Source organism: Notamacropus eugenii, chromosome 2 (assembly GCF_028372415.1).
Source record: "Notamacropus eugenii isolate mMacEug1 chromosome 2, mMacEug1.pri_v2, whole genome shotgun sequence".
In the NCBI taxonomy this organism is placed as follows: domain Eukaryota; kingdom Metazoa; phylum Chordata; class Mammalia; order Diprotodontia; family Macropodidae; genus Notamacropus; species Notamacropus eugenii.
The window spans coordinates 402,976,190-402,993,056 of record NC_092873.1 but is presented as its reverse complement, the minus strand read 5'-3'; the positions used below and the strand labels follow the sequence as shown (position 1 = coordinate 402,993,056).

At 36.8% G+C, this 16,867-nt stretch overlaps 1 protein-coding gene across 3 annotated transcripts in view; it reads left to right on the top strand.

Annotated features, from left to right (window-relative positions):
* PLD5 (phospholipase D family member 5) overlaps window positions 1–16,867 on the top strand; it is a 409,901-nt gene that overhangs the window by 263,638 nt on the left and 129,396 nt on the right. For all 3 annotated transcript variants that reach the window (XM_072647590.1, XM_072647591.1, XM_072647592.1), the window contains one exon: window positions 2,302–2,413. In XM_072647590.1, the coding sequence (XP_072503691.1) occupies window positions 2,302–2,413 (112 nt within the window). The remainder of the gene's footprint in view (window positions 1–2,301; window positions 2,414–16,867) is intronic.

Below are 16,867 nucleotides of genomic sequence, written 5' to 3'. Positions count from 1 at the left end.
AAGCACATTTTTACTTTTCTCACAGCCTTAGTATTTACACAGAGGTGTCTGTAAAAAACATAATTATGTAATCACTGATAGTGAATGCTGTAGTTAAGCTTGTTTTGCAATGTCTGTTAATGCCATTCATTCCATTTTGAATATCTTGTAACTTTCTAAATTTGTCCTTGTAGAAATATCTAATGCTTAACATCCACTAAGGCATTTGCTGCACACCCACTTTGTTGTTGTTGTTCAACTATCCATGGGATTTTCTTGGCAAAGATACAGGAGTGATTTGCCATTTCCTTCTCCTGCTCATTTATACAGAAGGAACTGAGGCAAACAGGGTTAAGTGATTTGCCCAGGGATATATAGCAAGTAAGTTTCTGAAGTTGGATTTGAACTTAGGACTTCCTGAGTCCAGGTCCAGTGCTCCATCCACTGAATCACCTAGCTGCCTCTACTTATTTTGTACAGAGCACTATATTTAGCCCGTAGACTTCAGACTTAAATTCATCCACTACTTCAATAAAAAATCAATAACTAAAAATAATAACTCTCATCTGTGTGGCATTTTTAATTTTGTAAAGCAGCTTACACACATAATTTTAGTTAATCCAACAACTATGAGGTAAGTGCTTTAGATATTATTCCCATTTTGCAGATGAGGAAACCAAAGCTGAGAAAAGTTAAATGACTTCCAAACAAGGATCACACAGCTAGGAAGTGTCTGATAATGGTAAGGCAGTTTCAAACCTTGCGCTTCCCAAAATTTATAGTACTGCATCATCTAAAGTATAATCAGAAATGTCATCATTTGAAAGATTTGTATAAACCAATTAAGAAAGAAATGACCAGAACCAAGAGAGCAATTTATATAATTACATTGTAAAAAACAGACAACTTTGAAAGCTACAACAACTCAGCAATCATACAGGATTCCAGAGAAATCATGATGAAATATGCTGTCTAATTCCTAACAGAATGGTGAAGGACTAAGGATGCAGAATGAGACATATTTTTTGGACATGGCCAATGAGAGAATGTGTTTTGTTGACAATGTATATTTGTTACAATTTTTTTTCTTGTTTTTTTCCAGCAATAAAATGAGATTTCACTACCTTGAAAGCTATTGATATCTTCACTAGATCCGATTGTTTATCTTAGACGTGATTTACAAACACCATGCAAAGTGTGGAGACCTAAAGAAGAGTCTCCTGAGTAGCTGGAGATAGCACTTAGTATTGTGTAAAGGACTAACCACAAAGCAGTGTAGTATATTAGGTAGAATGCCTAGCAGTTATCTTAAAGTTGGAAATTGTTATTCAGCCTTTCCATAGTAAATGGGTATATGCACATGGGCAGACACCGCCTTTTGAGCTCTGTGATACATAAAATCTCCTTTCTAATGATTGATAAAAAATATTTTAACACTTTTGAATTTTTTTTTACAAAGCATTGCTCCACAAATATACATGCACATGAAACTGCATGGATAGAAAACCAGTCAGGAAGACCCAAGTTCAAATCTTCCCTCTGACTGGTTATGTGATCCTGGACTAATCACTTAATCTCATATTTTGTTGTGGTGGTTGAATCATTTCACTCTTGTCTGACTCTTCATGACCCAATTAAGGGGTTTTCTTGGCAAAGATACTAAAGTGGTTTGCTATATCCTTCTCCAACTCATTTTCCACATGAGGAACTGGGTAAACAGGGTTAAGTGACTTGCACAGGGTCACATGGCTGATAAGTATCTGAGACCAATTTTGAACTCTGCTCCTCCTGACTCAAGGGCCAGTGCTCTACCTGCCCCACTGCTGTCCATAATCTCTTATTGCCCCCAAGCAACAATTAAAGACTAAAAACTGAAGAACAGTTGACTGTATAAGTAGAAAAAAGAAGTTTCCATCTGAACTCCAAGGCTAGCTATATGTCATATCATGCTGTCTTTATGAAGTATATTTATTGTAAGAAAATCTCTTTTTAAAATATTTAAAAATCCAGAAGCCAATATAAATCACTGGAAATTTTGGAGAAGAATATGTTTAATTTCATTTCATTAGTTTCCTTGGCTTCTTGTATGTGAATTGTCAGGAGACTGCATGGTCTTTGAGGACAGACTTTTTTTTTGCTTCTATTGGAAACTTAGCACTTACCCCGATGTCTAGAATATAATAAAGGTGTGGTAAATGATTGATGCAGTTTTTCTGTTTACCCTTCTTGTTTCATTAAAAAAAAAAATTACGTCCTAATTCTTTAGCAAGAAAGTAGATGATTCTATATTTCCTCACTCTCCTCTCTTAATGTTTTCCCTAGGGTCAGCGTCTTTTTGAAAAGCTGCTACAATTGGCTGCTCGAAATATTGAGATCAAATTAGTAAGTGATTCAACAGTCCAATCAAAGGTTTTGGAGGACTTGAAAGTAAAGGGTAAGACCAAGCTTGATTTGTTATTATATTATTAAGTGTCTTAATAAGAAAACAACTTTAATTTGAAGTTTCATTTAATATGCCTTTCATCAAAACAAAATTCTTAAATATTATAACTTTTATTTCCTTTTGGAAAAATCCCTCTACTTAAATATTCTTTTTAGAAAAGAAGCTTAATTCCCATTTGACATTTTCTCTTTAATGCTATTATGTGTATTGTGTTATTTTGCCTGAAATGTTGTTTCATTGAATAATTATTAGTTCTTAATTAAGAGCCATTAATGAACGGTAATATAAATCAGAAGAATATTATTGTTCTCTTTGGATATTTTAATCACATGATTAGATTTAAACACATTATTAGTTGTATTTAGACCTTTTTGAATTTAGAGAGTTGCATAACTCACAGGGTAGGGACAGGGTCCTTAACCTTTTTTTGTATGTGTCATGGCCCCCTTTGGCAGTCTGGTGAAGCCTATACACCCCTTCTCAGAATAATGGGGTTTCTTTGTAATTGAAGGAAATACTAAATATCCATTGAATGTTTGTGAAAGTGAACATATATAAAAAAAATATAGATGGATATAGATCAGGCCTGCACAACCTGCATCCAGAAGACCACTTACAGTCCTCCAACCCTAAATGGACTTGTGGCATAAAGGATTTCCTCTACTTACAAAGGATGTTTTCCTCTACATTTTTCCTGGGCTGTAAATTCTTTGGCATGCAGCAAGTGACTGAGGGTCATAAGTAGCCAGTGGTCAGCAGGTTGTGCAGTTCTGATATAGATGGTATAGATGTAAAGTCAACTAGAGTTATAGGTAGAAACAAACAAATTAGACATAGGTAGGCTTGTTAAGTGGTGCCGTGGAGAGAGTGCTTGGGTCTGGAGTCAGAAAGACTCATCTTCATGAGTTCAAATGTGGCTTCAGACACTCACTAGCTGTGGGACACTGGAGAAGTCACTTAATCTTGTTTGCCTCTCTTTCCTCATTTGTAAAACAAGTTGGAGAAGGAAATGACAAACAATTCCAGTATCTTTGCCTAGAAAACCCCAAATGGGGTCACAGAAAGTCAGACATTATTGAAAAACAACTGAACAGGAACTGAATAGAAATAGATATCTTGCACCTAAGTTCACACCCCCAGCCTTGAAACCTAAGAATTCCCAGGCTAGGGGGATGTGAAGTTTTTTTGGGGGGTGTGGGAGTGGGGGGAATGGAGAGAAGCCATCAGAGGGGCCCACTACCTTTTTATCCAGAACAGTGTTTGTTAATTGACTTGTAATCATAGTGATCTATTCTGGTCAAACGTACATCTGCAGTATTGTGACCAGATCTTGACTCCACAGTTCAGAAAGGACATTGGGAAGCTTTAAATATGTGCAGAGGAGGGCAAGAAGTACAATGAGAAGATTCAAAATCATGCCACATAAGGATCATTTAGAGAAACTGCAGATTTTTATTTCTGAAAAGACATGGTGGGAGAAAGTGGAAAATGAGCTATCATCAAATATTTGAGAGGTTGTCATGAGGAAAATAGATTGGGTTCATTTTGTTTCATCCTAGGACTATGACTGCCTACAGGGAGAAGTTAAAGAGTCTGTTTTCAGCTCTCCATAAGAGAAAACTTACTAACAATTAGAGTTGTACAAAAATTGAACAAAAGGTAGTGTGGCTAAATGGATAGAGTGCTGGACTTGGGGTCAGGAAAAAAACCTGCCTGGGGCCAAGTCCTTCCCTTGACACATGCTAACTATGTGACCGTGGGCAATTCACTTATCCTCTGAGTCATTTAGCTAGTCCACTCTCCAGGATGCATAACTTACATGAGTTGTAATTCAAATCAGCAGAAAAATTCTGGAAAGTTCTAGACCAATGAAATCATAGGTAGATCTGGACCTCCCTGTTTTTATCTTGGATGGGAGACTTTTATCACATAAATTGGTTGTAGGGATTTTTCTCCTATTTAAATGTGTTCATTCTAATTTTAGCTGCATTGATTTGTTGTGTATGTGTATGTCAGCACTTTTGCATGTTATATAAACAAAATTGTGTATTTAATCTCCTGTGACCTTGATGGTTGAATTCTTTCTTCCTAATTGCTTGTAATATTTTTTTTTACCTAGAACTTTTGACTTTTAGCTATGATATTTCTAGGAGATTTCATTTTCTAGTTTTTTTTTAGGAGATGACCAGCGCATGCTTTCTATTCTTGTTTTAACCTTTGACTCTAGTAAGCATAGGCAGTTTTCATTTATGAATTCTAGCAGTATGATATACAGATACAGTTTGTTTTTTCTTCTGGTCTTCAGGGAGTCTGATGCTGCTTAAATTCTCTTTTCTTGACCTGTTTTCCAGGTCACTTGTCTCTTGTAGCACATATCTTGTATTTTATTTTTTCAATCTTTGGTTTAGTTCTGACTTTGTTGTTATTTCGTGGAGTCTTCTATTGGTCTGTTCTGTTCTATTTGGTGTATTCCAACTTTCAGAGGTCACTTCTTAGATACGCTTTTTCACCTTTAGTTCTCAGTTTTGTATTCCTCTTCTAAGTCTTTCCTCTTATTTCACTTATAATTCACATTATCTCATTTCATTTTTTTTCTTTAACTCTTTTAGTCCTTTTGTCAAACCATTAAAAAAAATACTAGGTGTGGTTACTCAGTTACTCTTTTCTTCTAAGTCTGCCACTTGGGTATCTCTTTGCCCATAATATTTCTTCATAGTATTCAATGCTTTATGATATCCACAATTTCAGTTCCTGTTCAAGATTTTGTACCACAATCTATCACCTCCTATATTCTTGTATTGGATGGAAAGACCCTGTTTGGTCCTGACTCTAATTTCTTAGGCTCCTGCTCTTGGTTTCCTCCTGCCTTAGTGTGTCTGCACTCATATTGCTAGCAGGCTTTGGTATCCCCAGAGTTCTACACTTAGCTATTCCTACCAGTTGTGACACTAGTATAGGGTTGTACCTCTCCTTTTCTTTAGCGCCTTCCCAGCCTTAGTGTTGATTCAGGCTTCAGTCTCCCTAGAAGCCTCCCCAATCCGGATGCTGCTTTGGAGTTCTGATTTGTTTTTTAGTTTGTCCTTGTGCCCTTCTGTGGGACTTCTTTGTCAGGACTTGTGACTTCTGGCTATCCCTCATGAAGTTTTGAGTGGGGTAAAGAACTTGTTGATGTTTCTTTAATTTTCCTGGTCATTATATGATCCGATGCCTTTTTTTTTTCTTTTGCTGGAATACATGTGGAAGAGTTATCCTTCTTTGTGAACTTTTGTAACCAGAAGACAGTCACGGGTCTCCTTCCTCATCTTTTTTGACCTTTGTAGAACTTGAAACCCTGCCATTTGTGCCTTCTTGAAGTTTTTCATCTCTGTTCCATCCAGTTTGATAATGCTGTATTCTCCTGATTCTCAGCCTCTCTCTTCCAGAGTCCTCTTTATCCTTTTTCTCCTGAAATGCAAATGGATCAGGGTTTCCTCTTGTCCTCGCTCTCTGAGATCTCATTCACTATCAGTTTCAACTACGAAGGTGCCTAGAAAGTTTTCTCGTATGTAATAGATAATTAATACTTTTTCTTTAATTTAATTGAGCCAATAGCTCTAAGCAGGTGATCACCAAATTATAATTCTACCCTACCTCCAGTCTTCCTGCTCTTCTAGGTATTTCCATGTTGGTGTTTCACTAGTCACCTCGTCTCAAACTCAACATGTCCCAGACCTCTTTCTCTCCCTTGATTCCCTAATTTTGTTAGTGACAGCATCATTCTCTGTTACTAAGAATTGAAATCTCAGAGTCATCTTGATACTTATCTTTCCTTTGCCCCCACATCTGGTAATTTTCCAACTTCTGTTTATTCTGCCTACATCAATGAGGGCAAGACTTTTTTCTTTCATTCCTTCTACCACCACCACTGTATCTCTTAGGCGAACCTTTACATATGGTTCTAATTAATTTTCCTTTCTTTTGTTCCTTATCTCTAAATTCAGCTAATGTACTATTTTGAATTTGTTACTTCTCTGATTTTTTTTAAAGGCTAGAGAGTTTAGGTAGCTCATTAGTGCCTAAGTAAAACATTTCAGAACTAGATTTTGATCTTGGAAAAGTAAATTTAGCTTTTAGGGCTTTAATGTCTTATATCTGCATGAGGATATTAGGCTATATGAACGTTGAGATTAGCCTGGCAGCTAGCGCCCTTTGCTACCTAACTGCAACTTACCTTTCTAGGCTAACCTCATCTTACATCCCTTAACATTCTCATCATTCAGCCAGATTACATCACTCACCATTCCCCAAACATGTCTCTAATTTTCCCATACCTGTGTCTTTACTTACACTATATCTGGAATCTCCCAAAATCATGCATTTATATATAATATTTATATATTGTATGTATTATTTGTATTATAATAGATGACATATAATAATAATAATTTACATATAATCCCTGTCTTTTAAAACATAGCTCCAGTGTCTCATATTCCACATAGCCCTTTCTACTGCCTTATACCCATCTCCCAAATGGAAGTAGCTCCACCCACTTCTTGAACCTCTCACCAACTTTTTCTTTCATCTGTCTATCATGCTTGCCTTTCCATTGTCGTTATTTGCATCCCGATCTTTGTCTTACTAAATTGTAAATTGCTTGGGAGCAATTGTCTTTGTATGAATTGTAGCGTCCAGAACAGTGTCTTCTGTGTAGTAGTAGTTTCTCAATAAGTATTGCATGAATGAATGAGTTCTGGTGATTGTTCACATTAACAGCAAATCACAGGTTAGTATTTAAATACGTTCACATTTTACAGTAAGATGTAAGCTCCTTGAGGAAATAGTATGTTTTATTTTTGTTTTTGTATCACTAGCATCTAATAGTGCCTTGCATATTTGGGGTATTTAATAATTGCTTGTTGAATTGAATCCAGTTTAATATGAACAAAGAATTTACTTCCATGGGTTAAATTTCTGGATGTTTCTTGTAATGTCTTGGTGGCTAGTGATATACTTGTTCCAAGAAGAAATTATAAATATACACGTACGTATACATATATTCCAAGAAGGGATTCATCATTAAGCATGAGACCATCCATATTTGTTGGTGATTCTTCCTTTGTGATATATTCTAGTATATGCTCAGCATTATTAGATCAGCCTCATGTCAGCTGCTGTGTTAGGATTTAGTCTGCTAGACTTAAACATTGCTTTTCCTCCCACTCTCTTCTTTCCCTCATATAATTCCAGGCAATCCTTGTTTTTCAGTAGTGTGGGATGTTATTGTCCCCAATTAACTCTTTGTTTTGTCATATTTCATGTCTTCAGAGTTCCAGTCCCTTGGTAGTTAAGATCAACTTCTTGTCTATAGATGGCATATCGCTTTGGAGGGATAGTTGGTAGGTTTGTTTTCTGGGCTTTATTTTTACTTATATAGAGCTTTTTCAAACTCTTTCCAACATTTTTCTTTAGATATACTTTAAGAATTAAACATACATGAACCATCTGGGTTAGTTTGTGTTGATATATTATATTCCTTGTATTTACAGAGCATTGGAAGTTTTCTGTAATATAATTTGAGGAGTTTTTATAAGGATATTGAAACCACCCTGTCTTTAGATATCTGTTTATGTAGATTGTTTTCTTCCATCTCAGCTTTCCTTTGTGAAACTGATATTCCTAACTCACCAACACCATTGTGCTATTTCTTCCTTCTGGCTTTTAGAATGATCCTAGGGTAGAACCAGGATCAGAGATAAACAGGGACTGGTGATGCATTGTTTTCATGGCCCTGCCAGAAGCCTTTCTGCCAAGGTTAGAGAAGAGGGAAAGATTTGAATCCCAATATTATGCCCTTGGACATAGAGAAGAGGTCAAAATTATATATCTCAGACCTGCATATAGATAATACTTTAAAAGCTTGCAAAATATTTTTACATACATTATCTTTGGTCATGTTATACAGTCATAGAATCTCAATTATAAGAAGCCTCAGAGGCCATCTAGTGTAACCCAAACTTCTACTCTGAAGACCCCAGTCTCCTCTATGAGATCTCCAACAAGGGGCCATCCAGGCCTTGCTTTGAAGACCCCTATTCAGCTATACGGTGCAGTGGGTACAGTGCTGGGCCTGGAGTCAGCATGACTCATCTTCCAGAGTTCAAATATGGCCTCAGACACTTACTAGCTGTGTGATCCTGGGCAAGTCATTTAATCCTATTTGCCTCAGTTTCCTCATCTGTAAAAAGAGCTGGAGATGGAAATGGCAAACCACTCCAGCATCTTTGCCAAGAAAACCCCAAATGGGGTCATGAAGAGTTGGCTATAACTGAACAATAATAACACAGTAATATAAAAGAATCTTCTTTCTGGAGCAGTCCATTCCACTTTTTTGGACAGCTCTGCTTTATAGGGGAAGGGAAAGGAATAAGCTTTTATATAGTGCCTACTATATGCCTTTTTTTCTTATAGATATCTGATTTGATTTGGTAAGATTTCTCTTACATTGAATTAAATTCTGTTCCTTTCCAATCTCCAGGTAGTACTCCTAGTTCTGCCCTCTGATGTCAGGTAGAAAAATAGAATTTGCTTCCATGTGACAGGTCTTCAGATACTTGAGGACCCTCAAAAGTCTTTGCTTCTTTAGTCTAAACATGTTTGGTTCTTTCAACCATTCCTTGTACAGCACCATCTTAAAGACTTCACCCTCTGAATCATTCTGTCACACACTTGTCAGCTCATTGCTGACTTTCCTAAAATGTCAGTCAATGAGTATTTATTAAGTAGATAGTTTTTTATACTGTATTAAGCACTATAGGTTTTTAAAAAAAATAAAAACATGATTCTTATCCTGAGCTCAGATTCTGTGAGAAGACAATGTGCAAACACCTACGTACATACAAGATGTATGAGAAGAAAAGATTTATTTCAGAGGGGAAGGCACCAGCAGCTGGGGGAAACTGAGAAAGGCCTCCAGCAGGAAAGCAGGATTAAAACTGAATCTTCAAAGATGTCATGGAATCTAAAGGGTGGAGTGGAGGAGGAAGAATTTTCTGAACATGGTGGACAGTCAATGCTAAAACATGGAAACTGGAGATAGAACATTGTATATGACGAATAGAAAATAGGCCAATGTAGCTAGATTATAAGGCTATAAAATGTAAGAGGACTAGAAAGGTAGGAAATGGTCAGGTTGTAAAAAATTTTAAAAGTCAAACAGAGGATTTTATATTTGACCCTGGCAGTGATAGGAAACCATTAAAGTTTGTGGTGCCCAGAACAGAGTACAGTTATCTGGGTATGGTTGGACTAGGCCAAATTACAATAATACTTTTCTCTTACATTTTTGAACATAAGAATTCAGCAGTCAGCACATTTTGCAGGTAGGGAAACTAAGTCCCAGAGAGATAAGTGACTTGCCTCAACCCTTAGTAGGATCAACCTGGAAACTCACACATCCTCAGTCCCACCTGCTTCTGGAGCCCCTCCTTCTCTTATTAGAAAGAGGAGAAAATGGAAAGCTCCTTTCAAATCTTTCATTTAAGGATGGTAACCAGAACAGCCATCTGTCTCACCATTTCCCACCAGGTTGTTCTGTTGGACTTTATCTTGCTCTCTTGTCACTGGGGATGCCTTCCTGCCCTTCTCTCATAGCTCCCACCTTGGAATTTCTTTTTATGTGTTAATGTGAGTTGCTTAAGAGCAGGAACTTTTTTTTTTTTTTTTTTTTTGCTTTTCTTTGTATCCCCAATGCTTAGCACAGTGCCTGGCACATAGTAAGCCCTTAATAAATATTTATTGACTGAGAGCCAGAGTTTGAGCTCTTGCTCTCTGACTGCAAATCCAATATTCTTTCTTCTAATCATGGCCTGAGATATTATGTTTGCTTTTTTTGACTACTTTATCATACAATTATCTCATATGAGATTTCAGTTCCTTAAAACCATCAGTCTTTTTCATAAATAAACTCAAAGTCTAGCCATATCTCCTTGTATTTGCTGTTGACTGAATTCCTAGGAATTTAACTGTAGGAATTGACATTTATTCCTATTAAAATTCATCATTCTAAATTTAGCCTATCATCCTAGCTTGTAGAGATCTTTTGGGATATTGATTTTCCCATTCAACATGATGCATATCAATGATATCTATCCCTCCCACCATCCAGTCATTTAGTAATCTTTATACATCAGCCAGAAGTCATACCAGGCCTTGATTTTCTCTGTCAATTTCTGGTAGAAGTTACTATTATGGGTTTATTTTTCTTTTAAAGATTTTTTTTCCCCTCTGATTTGGTGTTCAAGCTGGTGCTTTCACTTCCTCACTGTGAAGGTGTGGCATTTAGGAGCTTTGTACAAGCCATACAGTTAAAGATCTGACCAGTCTGGTATCATAAGTATTCTTGTGAAGGTGTCCACTGGATAGGATGTTAAACTGAACTGCCTTCTATTAAGTCTGCTGTTGGTGATTGCTTACATAGTTGTAGAAGTGGCTTGATTTTTCACTCTGCTGTGACCCATTTCATACCTTTCTTTTCAGATTGATGACTATTCCTGCTATTTCTTGAGTGTAAGGTGACTGATGTCTTTGGTCTGTTGTCAGCCATAAAAATTCTGTCCAGAGAAGGATATCTGGTGCAGTACTTTGTTAAACGCTGAAACGTCTGGTGGACTATCAAGGCACTGTTCAATCTGTTACTCTTTGGAAGTGTCAGGCTTTTATTGAAATGGTATGTCTCTTGTCTCCAGCCAAATGACCTTGTTACCATGGCTCTATGTAAATTAAACACTCATTCTTGTTCCTTATGGACCCTTATTCCATAGGATTGTCACCTTAAAGGGCTAAGAAAAAAAAGAAGTGAGTAATTATAAAGGAAACCTGACAGCATGCGTATATTTAGCAATTAGCTTACTGTTTTCAGGAATGCATTCAGTTATAGCAGTATTCCATATATAGAATGTTGCTTGGGAGCCAGATGAAGCCCTGCACTAAAAATCAAGAGATCTCCGTTTTATTTTCTCTATCACAACTTATTGACTTTGAGTAGCTGTTCTTTTTTATCAGTAAACTGAGCCTGTTACTGTGTGTGTGGCCTCCTTCCAGACTAGAAGGTTCAAGGTTGACCCTCCAGATTTCAGCAAAGCCTTTAACTGCCTAAGTTCACTGGGCAGCTTCCAGCCATCAAAACTTACCTTACTTTGGAGAGGAGAGGGAGAGGATGAGATGAGTTACCCAACTGGCTGAGTCCCCATTCAGGCAACTCAGACTACTCACAGGTTATGTTTGTCCTTTGTTTTCACAGAGGACAATTATATCAAGGAAATGATGATGTGGCTTGCAGCTGACTTTGATTTGAGGGAGGAAGGGCTGTGCAAGGTCACCAGCCTCACTTTCTCCTCCAAAGCCATCTGGTTCAGTGGCCAGATATCCATCAGGACAACTAGAGAAGGTCCAGGATGAAATGGGAGACCCTAGCCCTTTTTAGGCTGAAGCCTTTTCAGGTTCTCACTTTGAGTGAGGTAGTACCCAGTCAGTAAATAGGCCTTTTTAAGAAGCAAATCAAGGGATGGCCCCTTTAATTTAAAAAAAAATCAAACTGAGAGGGGAAGACCCTCACATATTGTCCCACAATAGGCCCAAGCACCACTTAATGGCTATATTTTGGGTCCTCCAAGCTCAGAGTGAATGTCAGTAGTAACTGTTTCTTTTTAGACTAGCAACCCTGAGGGTCTCCCATTGCATCCTGAGCCATCTCCAGTCATCCTGATGAATACCTGGCCATTGGACCCAGATGGCTCTGGAGGAGAAGGTGAGGCTGCTGATCTTGCACAGCCCTCCCCTCACTCAAATGAAAGTCAACTGCAAGTCATGACATCATTTCCTTGATATGATGGTCCTCTTCGAAAACAAAGGATGAACCCAATAACTGCCTAAGTAGCTAGTTCATGGTGTTCTAGGAGATGTCAGAAAAACAGCCTTCTAGAAGTTATGAGCAGGAGGTTATATATTCCTGGTCAAGAATCTGCTGCATTCTGGACAGATTTGGGGCAAGCCTGGTGACATTGTGTGTCTCAGAAAATCTGGAAGCCTAGTGAGGAAGCAGGAGGCATTATGTCCCATGTTAATCCAGAAAACTAGCAAGAGTCGGGAAGTGATATGTACCAGCCAGTCCTACCCATAGATGCTTTTTACTGATATGTTCTAGGATTTTTTTTAGAAATCAAAGTCAAGCTCTCTCTTCCATAATTTATAGCTCTGTTTTTCCCCTTTACTTTTTCTTTTTAATCATGACATTTACCTTCTCCAATCTGGGTCACCTCTCCTGTTTTCCAAAATCTTTCAGGTGTTACTGACAGTGGTTCACAAATCACAATTGCCAATTTCATAGTTCTTCAGGGACAGGTAACATGGATTCATCAAAAGTATATTACTGCCTTCTTACTGATCTCAATTTAATAACTTCCTCACTAATATCAACTCTCTGTTATTTATTTTGATTGGAGCAGCAACTACTCCAGAACTCTTGAAGAAAGATGACTGCCAAAAGAGGATTATCCCAAGTCTGGCCCATTTTAATGGAAGACTTGTACCAAAAGTTGTTTATTCAGCAGTGTCAAAGAGAAATGTAAAATCAGTAATCCTATAAACTGTTTTACAGTTAGATAGTTTTCAATATCAGCCTTTTAACAAGGCCTAACAGTAGTTAGCATGATGCCACTTCAGTGTATTATGTGTGAGTCTTTTTTTTTTAGCATTTTTTATGTGTAGGAAACAAATATCTGTCCCATATCTGATTCATATTGTACACTGAATAACTTTCTACTACTCCTCTTAATCACTTGGGACACTGGGCTTGGGGGTTTTAGCAATAGTATGAGAGCCTAGCCCTACCACTTCCCTTTTATTAGATGCCACAATCCCCACCAGGAATGAATCTGGTCCAAACCATATACTTAAGTCCCAGAGCAGAGGGATCCTTTAGGGAGGAGTAATTGAATACACTAGCCTTATGGTTTTATATTGTTAAACAAAGTTTGAACTGAGAGAAGCTTTTGGATTCATTTCTGGACCTAAACTTTATAACCTTATATTACTATTTTTATTTCTTTGGAAGAGAAAAGATAATATGGTAAACAGCTGCATTAAAAAATCAGAATATGTAGAGAGAAGCTTTTGGATTCATTTCTGGACCTAAACTTTATAACCTTATATTACTATTTTTATTTCTTTGGAAAAGAAAAGATAATATGGTAAATAGCTACATTAAAAAATCAGAATACGTAGGAGAAATGAGCAATTTTGCCTGAAGTGATAATGATCTTAGGGGTGGCAGAAGTGATACCTAAAAATGTTAGACAAATGTTCTTTCTCAATTTTGTTCTGAAATGGAATTTTCCTATATTTAAGGTTTACATGATTCTCAGATTCTCATTGGAGAACTATAAAATTGCTATGCTAATGAGCAAATGATGGTGCAAGCATTTTGAAAATATAAAATGCGACATAAATGCTAATTTTTACAAAAATTTGCATAGTTCCTTTCCTCTCAGAAAATTGTAAAACTAACATTCTAGGGCTAACATAGTTCAAGCTACTTGCATTTATGGTTTTTAATAAGACTCTCTGGAGATCAAAAACAGGAAAAGCTTTGGAGTACTTTTTTTTCTTATGGATATTTACACAGCCAAAAAGAAGATTTTTTAAAAGGCTATGATAATATGCTATGACATCTCCCCCTCTCTGTCATTTTTCAAAGTATACTGACTTAGAGATTTGGTCCCTTTATTCTTGGAGCATTTCTCCATGGAAAGAATTGTACCTGGTAAATTTTACCAATGAGAAATAAATATGGAGGCATTAAATGACCTGCTACGTAGCAAGTACAAAAAAAGAGTATCCAAGTCTTACCCTGCTTCTTGTATTTTCTTTCCTTGTTTTGATTTGATTTCACTTCAAAGGAGAATAGGTATCTTACTGCAGAGTTAAAGAAAGAAGTTAATAAAATGGAATAATGATATCTTAAGGTGATATTCACACAGGCCATTTTTTTCATTCAGGTACTGATTCATTTTCATTCATATTACTGGAGAGGGTGACCTCTTTGAGGGCCAGAGCTATACTGTTTTCCATCTTGGTGCCCCCAGTGCTTAGAAAGGTGAACTTACATTTGGTAAAAAACTTAACAAATGTTTGTTGATTTGAATTGACTATGTCCCTATCACCACAAGAAATCAGGGTTATAGAAATTTAAGAGATGGCTACATACTCAAGAAATTTATGGTCCAGTGATGGAGATAAAGTACAAATACATCATTGTTCCTAGGTACATTGAATTAGATCAGTTGCCCTAGACCATATATTCTTGTTAGTTGGTCTATAGGATAGGATACTAGTTACCCCACTAACTAATGCTAAATATCTAGCTACCTGGCTAGTTAGCTATACATACCCTAATGCTCTTATTCGTGCATTCACAGCCAAGGCTAATGAGTTGGATACCTTCTTCCTACTTTCATACAAACATGCCTCAGTGTATAATTTTATGACTTCTTTTCCCCCATCTCAAGTCTTTCTGTAATATGGATTCTAAATTGGATTTCTCCCAGATGAAATAGTGAAATATATAATGTAACTTGCCTTTGTCTTGCCATGATTTAAGGATAACCTCCTACATCATAGGGATGGGCCTTTTCTTTGCATGAAAAATTAGATTTTAATCTGTGATTGGGTTACTGTAAGGAATTTCTCTGTGGAAATTCTCCTCACCTTCCACCAATACAGATTGAAACTTGTCTGTGACTTCATCATCATTTTCATAATATTGAACATTTACATAGAACTTTAAGGTTTGCAAAGCTCTCTCTCTCTGTGAATATATATGCATACATATGTACACATATGTACATTCATGCATGTCCATATGTACATATGACAATATGTATGTCCATATATACAAATATGTGTGTCTATATACACACATTTGCATATGTAAATATACTTACACATCATTTTGCAGATGAGAAAACAGAAGGTGAGAGAAAACAATTAACTCCTGGTTTATAGGCTGTCTCCCCTCCAATTTATCTTCCACATAAATGCCAAAATAACCTCATCAATGCAGAAACCTGCCCATATCAATCCCCTATTCAAGAACTTCAGTGACTCCTTATTGACTCTAGAATAAAATACAAACTCCTGGATGTATGTGGCTATATATAGATACACACACATGTATGTATATACGGGTGTATACACACATATGCACACACTTTCACAGTCTGGTTCTTGGCTCCTGCCACTCTTTGTTACATCCAAACTGACTTATTTACTATTTCCCAAACTCAAAACTCTATCTCTCCCCTCCTTGACTTTGCACAGACTTCACCCATCCTCTGGAACACCCTCACTCCTTTCATCCTTTTCAATCCCTAGATTCCTTCAAGGCTCAGCTCCTGGGCTAATCTTATAGGAAGCCTTTCCTGATCCCCTTAGTTTAGTTTAATTAGATTGGATTGACTAGCTGGTCTTTGCCTGTTTATCAGATGACTTCAACCTTGTGTTGTGGTTTGAGGCCAGAAGCAAAGTGGGTAGAATGATCACATCAAACAGTCCCACTTAATGGAAATACTTCTACTTTACAGGAGCTTTTTGCTATTTTAGTGGAATGATTGAATGATGACTCCCACTTAGGAAATTTCTTATTACGGTTCTAAAGCTCTTCACAGCTGAAAACACAAAGAACTATATATAAAGAATGAATAAGTGAAAACCACTAACAGGACCTGCACCTTTAATGTAACTCTGAGAGGTTGATGAAGACTGGTGGGATTTAACTCATATTTGACATGTTCAAGTAGGGGTCTCAGATCTCCAGAAGCAAGACATTCTTTTCCCAATAAATTTATCCCATAATTCCCCATGCACTGAGAGATCTACCTTTGATATTGTACTTTTTCTACAAAAAGTTTTACAGATCAATCTAATTATTCATATGACCAAACCAAAGAGACTGAAATTCTAACTTGTAAAAAGGATACTATGTGGATTTGGGTGTTTCCTTAGGCTATGTTTTCTGGTATGTGCATATGCTGGTAAATATTGCAATTTTCTATTTCCAAAAGACAATTAATTACAGTGAGAAATTCACTTTCCCTACCTGGGCTTAAGCATTACATTTGCTCAGACTTATTTTTCTCAGAGATGAATTGTGCTCCTCTTTGAAGTTAATCTAATCTAAATGTTTCCTAATATCCACAAATCAATGTTATAGAGCCTTCAGTCTCAAGAATAACTCTGACCTCTGTACAGTCAGATTTTTTTTAAAAACAATGTAGAAAATTACAATGTACCTTGATGCTATTGAGTGGAATTCTCAGAAGGATCAGAATTAATAAAACCTGACGATGGATTAATGAACATTGGGAGGGATTAATTCAATCACAGGACATTAAATGGATGGAGAGCTGT